The sequence below is a fragment of the Diabrotica undecimpunctata genome, chromosome 5, assembly GCF_040954645.1.
Source record: "Diabrotica undecimpunctata isolate CICGRU chromosome 5, icDiaUnde3, whole genome shotgun sequence".
NCBI classification, from domain to species: Eukaryota; Metazoa; Arthropoda; class Insecta; order Coleoptera; family Chrysomelidae; genus Diabrotica; species Diabrotica undecimpunctata.
The window spans coordinates 134,933,668-134,942,136 of NC_092807.1; the positions used below are offsets into that span (position 1 = coordinate 134,933,668).

General features: G+C 35.2%; 1 protein-coding gene across 1 annotated transcript; it reads right to left on the bottom strand.

The window, feature by feature from the left end:
- Positions 1–530: 530 nt before the first annotated feature.
- l(3)87Df (cytochrome c oxidase assembly factor COX20 lethal (3) 87Df) lies at positions 531–1,179 on the bottom strand. The gene is made up of 2 exons (XM_072531158.1): positions 1,046–1,179; positions 531–916 (listed from the first exon to the last, which is right to left on the bottom strand). Exons 1-2 carry the CDS (start codon positions 1,064–1,066, stop codon positions 596–598), a joined length of 342 nt encoding a protein of 113 aa, XP_072387259.1. The 5' UTR covers positions 1,067–1,179; the 3' UTR covers positions 531–595.
- Positions 1,180–8,469: the final 7,290 nt, after the last annotated feature.

Here is an 8,469-nt window from a genome sequence, read left to right on the forward strand (position 1 = left end):
TCTCATAATGTGACAGAGGTATTCTAGCTTGCTTCTCTTTATTATATTGACCCTTCTCGTTTCTAGTCCTATTGACCCAGCTTTCCTTTAGTAGTCGTCTGTATACCTACATCTACATCACCCCTATTATTAAAAGAAGCAACAAACTTAACCCCAACAATTATCTGAGGGGATGACCCAATTTCTTCTCTAGGAACATGATATTCCAACACAACAACATAAATTTGTCTCTGGTCGCTCTACTCTAACCAATCTCCTACATTGTGTTAACGACTGAACATCATCCCTTAACAGTTCACAGCTGGTCAACATTGTTTATCTAGATTTCTCTAAAGCCTTTGACTGCATACCTAAGTGCAGACTTATACATAAGCTAGAACATTTCGTAGTTCATGTTAGTATAGTAATAGCTATTTTCTAGCTAGAATTTTTGGTCAATAGATTTTTTTTAATTTAAACTTGGTAAAAAATTAAAGTTATAGGCTTACTTATTAGTTTTGGTCATAGAGTGATCACAGATAAAAATAAACAGCCTTTAACATTCTTTATATAAGTAAAACAACAAACTAAAACTATCTATATTACAATAATATAATTACACATCTACTGGTCTTGCTCCTAATTCCTTTTCTATGATTTCTGCTTCCTGTGTACCTTCTAATATTGCATGGTTTTGTAACATTTCCTGTAAACGCATCATTTCAAACTTAGTTTTTGAATAATTATATCGGCACTGAATCCAATAGCCTAGAGTTATAAAAGAAAATGAATAAACAGAAAAGTTGACTGATTTTAGTGTATGACTTGTAAACATAAATCTAAATAATCCACAAAAAAGTCCACCTCCAATTCCATAGAGTAAACTGTTACGAAAACAAGGTATTTTGGAAACATCCCTTCCGAATATAATAAGACTCTAAAACAAAATATAATTGGTTCAAATAAAATGAATGGGAAGATGATATTCATAATAATTAAACATGACCTAGTAATATTTGTTTCATATTCACTTTATGTTAGAAGGGGGTAATGTAAAATGATTTACCTTCTCTTCTTTTTCAGACATAATAAACTTAATAATATAAATATACTAATTTCTTTAAAAATAGGTAAAAAGCTAGTCCCTTTTGTACATCATCACAATAAAAAATATCAACATATGAACATAACCTCCTTTTTTATTTTCTAAGCTGCATAGCTTAACGAATCAGAGACACAATCATTCAAGTGTCTATAAATAGCTCATTATCTTACCGAAATGATCAATCTATTTTTATAACAGAATATGAAATGAAACATAATATACATTAAATATATAAGTAACAATTCAAACAAAAATTGTTTCTTATTCGTTGTTCAATATTTAAACTTTTTTCGGTGTTCGATAAAAGGTTGTTTGAACAAACATCTTAAGTATATTTATTCACTGTTTATTTTAGTTTGAACTGACTTTTGATAAAGCCTACCTAAACATAACATCATCATTCTGAGTTTGCAACTAACTGAATAGAAGTGTGCATAATATACTGAAACCAGATATCGTTAAATACAATAAAATAAGAAGTCTGAGATGAGTAATATTAATGTAGATGTAGCAAAATGACCTGCTAAGAAAAAGTCATTAATAAACTCATGGATAGAGGAAAAGATGAAGACGCGAGAAAAGTGGAAATACGCGCTTGGCGGAGGAAGGTGATGAATACGGAAGGCCAGAAATTTTTAAGGAGGTTGTAGGACTTGCAAGTGGGTCCCAACCTCTTTACAAGGAATCTCGCTCCATCTACATGTGTTGACTTTTCTTGCAGCTGTAAAACATGGTATAGATTCATTTTCAAGAGTAGCAGTTCCCGTCCACTGCATTGAAAAGGTCGCAGTGGAATAGGCCAAAAAGGTACAAAAACCACCTAAGCATAAGCATCCGATGGCGCGCGACGAAAGGTTGGACTTTGGATGGAAAAATTTAATTTTTCTTTGATTATGGCTGAACTATGGAGTATATAAAAAATGTTTCGAACAAACTGATCTATAACAAAGACGTCTGTAATTTAAAATTCTTTTCTGGTTTTGTTAACTTTGTTAACGGGTTAGTTTTATCAGGATATGCAAAACCAGGAATGAGTATTTGAAATACAGTCAAAATGACTTCATTGTTGATAAATTTTTCTTTTAAGCTAAAAATTAGATTGTCTAAACAGGGAATGAACTTATAGTCTACAATATTCTTCAACTGAAGTTCTTGGATGATTATCTTTACACGTCGCTCTCTTATTTATCCTTGAAGATCAGTATCAAAAATATATTTAGGTAAGTAGAAATAAAGAGTTTTTCAAATTGAATTTCGGAATTTTATCTTAAATCTTCTAGAGTAGAGATAATATCTTTGGTACATTTAATAGAACTAACGAAATCGTTTGAGCAGCACATGGAAAGATTGAACCAAGACCGGTCTTGGGTGGGCAGCATATGAAAAACTGAGAGAAACTTATAAAAATGAGCTGTTCACATGCCTAAAGAGAAAAGTATTTGATCAATGCGTCCTCCTAGTGGCACACGCAGCAGAAATCCTTACTTTAACAAAATCCTCGGCTACTAAACTAAGAGTCACACAGATAAGAATGGAACGATCCGTGTTAGGAATGACTATGCTGGACAAAATAAAAAACGAAGAGGTCAGGAGAAAAACCAAGGTGACTGACGTCATCGAAAGGATAGCCAGACTAAAATTGTAGCATTTTTAAAATTCCTCAGTACGTATTGAAATCCCATCGAAGAATATTTTTAGTGTATTTCAGTTCTTATCGTACGTTTTAAAATACTGAATTCTTTTAATTCATCTTAGCGTCACCGAGGTTGAGAATAAACCATTTTAGAGTTTGTTTATTATTTCACAGATGGGTATTTCCTCGGTATTCTTTGATCGTTTAACCGCTCGATACTACGTTTTAAATAAATATTTCCGTTTAGTGTTTTGTTTATACCAAGTTAAGCGAATGAATTTAAAAGATAATTGCTCACTCTCGCTGAGCCGTTATCAGCGTTGACAGCTGCTTCTAGCGTTTGTCCAAAATTCTACGTCGAATTTGTATTGTTTTCTCATCCTTCGTGCCTTTTTATGGAAATCTAGTGTGTAGTGGCAGTTAATTGTAAGGTTCAATATGTATTTGCAGTCTAAGTGAAATTTTGAAGATAACCACATGTTGCCATTGTATTCAGTTCTACCTATTCCAGTTTTTTAAGGAGAAAGTTTCCAAAGTTTGTGTTCCAGTGCCCCAACTTCCAACCTTAATAATTCGCAGTGTGATATGCAGTTTTTGTTCGTGTGGCAGAGAGTTTAAGCCCAGTTCTTCCAGAAATTGTCCAGTTATAATCGTTATAATTTGGCACCTCGAAGCGGCGCCGGCGTCCATTTTAAATTGCTAGAGGTTTTTCTTGTGTTTTGTTTTGTTGTTTCATTTTTTTGTAGTTGCCAACCCCCTTGCCATTTACTTATCCACGACCCAGCTACTCCAAAAAAAACCCTTAGTCCCGTTCGCATATGTTTCGTTTATTTTGCTTGCCCTATCTCCACCCCAATAGTTGCTGTCCCCAACTTTCAACCTCAAAAAAAGGACACATAGGTAGAATGACGGATGGGCTATGGACAAAGGTTATTGGAATGGAGACCAAGGGAAGACAAGAGAAGTGTCGGTCGATCACCTACACGATGGGCTGATGATTTAAGAAGATAAAATAAACACGGGATAAGAGTACCACCAAATAGACGGGGTTGAAAACACGAGGAAGAGGCCTATGATGATGAACGAAATCTTAAGAAACACTGAAGAAATATGAATGAAAGCGTAACGCTTACGATCTTTTTACAGACCAAGAGGGACATTAAGAAATTGCTTTTTTCTATGACCAGAGTTAGTTATAAGTGCTAAATTTTCATATAAAACAAAATCTGAAGAGTTATCCAAATACTGACGAAAACCAGCATCTGGCCACTATTTAAAATAGTTTTGGAGGCATTACTTCCTATTAAAAGGTTTTGTGAATAGAGCAAATATTATTCGATTTGCATCTTCACAATAATCATCACAAAAATCAGAATATTTATTAAATTGTATAATTTAATAGGTATTTTTTACGTATTTATTGAATTTTAAAATCATCAATATTTGAGAATATTTCGGGTTTGTCCGGACCCCCTGGCTACGTAACTGGTGGACTGTAAGTGAGGCCATGCTTAAAAGCTTGGAAGCCTTTGAGATGTGGGTATACAGACGACTACTAAAGTTTAGCTGGGACAACAAAGTTAGAAATGAGGAGGCCTTAGCTGAACGGCTGAACCAAACAACACAATTGGTCAATATAATAAAGAGACGCACCCTAGAATACTTCGGTCACATTATGCGACACCCTGAAAATATGAACTTTTGCATCTCATCATTCAGGGAAAGATCCAAGGTAAACGTGGTCCTGATAGAAGAAGAATATCATGGCTAAACAAAGACAATGGTACGGAAAATCGACTACATCGTTATTTAGAGCTGCTGTCAATAAAGTCACGATTTAGAGCTGCTGTCAAATAGGCATCCTGAGAAGAAGATTCTCTCTTCTTCTTCAGCCTTAAGTAATCCAACTTTGGATATAGGTCTCTCCCAAATCAATCCTGTGTTTTCTATTTTGCGCCACTTGCTTCCAGTTGTGTCCTCCGATCTTCTTAATCTCATCAGACCATCTCATTTGTGGTCTTCCTCTGCTTCTCTTTCCTAACCATGGTCTCTATTGTTGTATTTCGTGGTTCCATCTTTTATCCTTTAGTTGGGCATTGTGTCCTGCGAAGCTCCATTTTAATTTGGCAGCATGTTCTTCTGCGTCTTTTACTTTGGTTTTGCTTCTAATCCATTTGTTTGTATTTTTGTCTATAAGTCTCACCCCGAGCATTGATCTTTCCATCGCTCTTTGTGCTTTTACTATTTTATCCACATTAGACTTGGTGAGTGTCCACGTCTGTGAACCATACGTGAGTATAGGGAGGATACACTGATCATAAACTCTGGTTTTTAAATATTGTTCTATTTTAGTGCTTTTCAAGATCCAACTCAGTTTTCCAAATCCTGCCCATGCTAACTTTATTCTTCTGGTAATTTCGGCAGTTTGATTTTTTTTGTTAACTTTCATTATCTGTCCCAGGTAGATGTATTCGCTTAATATTTCTAAATTTATGCAGTTCAACGTTATTTCTCTAATGTTCGGCGTATTTGTCATTATTTTAGTTTTTTCCAAGTTCATCTTAAGACCTACTTTTTCCGAAGCTTGAAATGGTTGCGTCATTAAGGTCTGAAGTTTTTCGAAACTTGTAGCGTATATTACAATGTCATCAGCTATCTCAAATGACTCAGTTTTCTTCCATTAACATTTATTCCTTTATCTACCCAGTTAATGTCTTTGAACACGTCTTCCAGTCCAAGTATAAATAGCTTTGGTGAGATAACATCTCCCTGGCGAACTCCTCTGTTGATTGGTATAGCTTTGGTTTTCGCATCTATTTGTATTTTCATTGTAGCTTTCTTGTAGATATTATGTATGAACATTCTGTATCGGGAGTCTATCCTGCAGTTGTTCATAGCTCTTTCTATTGTCCAAAGTTCTATGGAGTCGAATGCCTTTTCATAATCAACTAAGCCAATGTATAAGTTCAAGTGATATTCATTGGCTTTCTCTATTAGCGCTCTGACTGTAAGAAGATGATCCGCTGTACTGTAACCCTTGAGTAATCCCGCCTGCTCTACCGGTTGATATCTATCGAGTTTCGACGTTAACCTGTTAGTTATTACTCTCATAAACAGTTTGTACATTTGGGACAGCAGGGAGATTGGCCTCTAATTCTTCAGATCACTCCTGACTCCCTTTTTTAAGAGAAGTATTGTCAAACTTTCATTCCAATCCTCTGGGACTTCTCCTCTGTGAAGACATTTGTTGAAAAAATTTTTCAATCCTTCGAGAATAATTTCACTCCCCTCCTTCAACATTTCTACAAGTATTCCATCTAGGCCCGGAGTCTTATTGTGCTTTAGTTGTGCCATAGCTTGTTTTATTTCGAAGGATTCTATGTTATGGAGTATTTCTGAGTTGACATTCTTTATCTTTCTCTTAAGATCTTCCTTTGCAGTGTTATCTGGGTTCTTGTTTGAGGAACATAAATCACGGTAAAACCCTTGAGTAACTTTTTGGATTTCGTTCTTTTCTCTTATTTCTTTTCCATCTTTATCCTTCAATGAGATTATTATAGGCTTTCCTAAGTTTGATCTTAGGCATTTCAGGCCTAATTTTATTAACGTAGAATTATTCCCATAAAATTTGCAGCCATGTAAGCTTCATACGCTACAAATTCATTATTATGTCCTTCTATTATTAACTTTAATGTATAACATAACCAATCCTAAAGAAAATCAATCATATTGGAAAGCTTGATTAATTTACTTTCCTTTCCTGTATTTTTCTGTATCTATTTTGCCTACCTTAAATTTATTATAATTACCACACGTAGGCTTTTTTTCTAGAAAAGGATCATGATACTGATACTAACGGGTGTTTTTTTTTAGAGGTATAGAAATAGAAGTTGGCAACAGTTTTTAAGGGGCGGCCATTTTGACAGCTGTCAGGTGATTATTATTTACTTTAGTTTGACATTTCAATATGAATAGACTGACGCCTGAACAACGCTTTCAAATTGTGCAAATTTATTTTGAAAATCATAGTTCTGTTCGGAATACGTATCGCGCATTACGTCCATTTTATGGTATACATAATGAGCAATTAATTCGATCAACTGTGGAACGTTTTCGCACCACGTTCACTCTTAATACGCATCCACAGAGACGTCGTACAGTGCGTACAGAAGATGTTGTTGCTGCTGTTGAGCGTAGTATAGAGGAAGGCCCGAATCAGTCTATACGCCATCGTGCACAGCAGTTGGATATGTGTCCATCCACTTTATGGAAGATTTTGCGAAAAGATCTTGGTTTGCGTGCTTACAAAATTCAACTCGTGCAGGAATTGAAGCCACACGATCACCTAGCAAGGCGTAGATTCGGTGAATGGGCCCAAAACGAAATTGCCGTTGATCCCGACTTGCATAAGCGAATTTTGTTTAGCGACGAAGCTCACTTTTGGTTAAATGGCTACGTCAACAAATAAAACTGCCGTATTTGGAGTGAAGATAATCCTCAAGTGTACCTATGTTGAGAAACCACTATATCCAGAAAAATTGACTGTTTGGTGTGCTTTGTGGGCTGGTGGAATCATTGGTCCGTACTTCTTCAAAAACAATGCTGGTCAGAACGTTACAGTCAATGGTGACCGCTATAGAACCATGATTACTGACTTTTTTATTCCTGAATTGAACAACCATAATGTGCAGGAGCTGTGGTTTCAGCAAGACGGCGCAACATGTCACACAGCTCGTGTCACAATGGATTTATTAAGGGAAACGTTTGGTAACCGCATAATCTCGCGTTTAGGACCCGTGAATTGGCCTCCAAGGTCGTGAGATTTAACACCGTTAGACTATTTTCTGTGGGGTTATGTGAAGTCGCTAGTCTATGCCAATAAGCCTGAAACGATTGACGAACTGGAGGACAACATTCGCCGCGTTATTGCCGATATACGGCCACAAATAGTGAAAAAAGTCGTCGAAAATTGGACCTCCAGATGGATAATGTCAAAAAATTATCTTTCAAATAAAGTTAATTTCCTGTTCATATAAAAAATAATCTTTGTTTTATTCCACTTTAAAGTTCTATACCTCTAAAAAAAACACCCTTTATAATTGCTATAACTAGCAAGATAAGTCAACGCGCATGTTCTTGCATCTCTCTCGCACACCTGTGACGTAAGCCCGAGACAACTTTAATGATGTCAAGTTAAATGCTCTATCTATTGCTATCCTGTGTGCTTCAAAACTTAATGAATGATATTTTTATTTATTCATTGATGTAGTAAAGACTTTGTATATTATATTGTTACATAAATTTTGTGGTGAAAACATTCAGTTTACTGTGTTAATATCACCTAATTTATTTATCGTACGCAACTTCCTCTCGACTACCTGTAGCTACTTTTTAAAGAAGACTAATTATTTGGTTGCCATAATGTATTGTGCAGTCGTGGGTTGTTTAAAAAATTATAATAAAAAAAGTAAATCTTTTTCGAAGTGTCTTTTTTTGTGTTTCCTAGAGACAAACAAATGCGTAAAGTATGGGTTTTCAAGTGTTTTAAGCGAGACAAATTTAATGTAGAAACCGCGAGAATATGATCAAAACATTTTACAGATTGTTCAAAAGAAAAACTGTAGTGGAATATTACTGCTAATAGTATAATTAATTATTATGAAATTGTTACTGAAGAGATCTTTTCCTCGCTAAACCTTCCTAGTGGTGATACAGAAATTAACCCTGAAATTTTAATTGATAGTAATCAGAA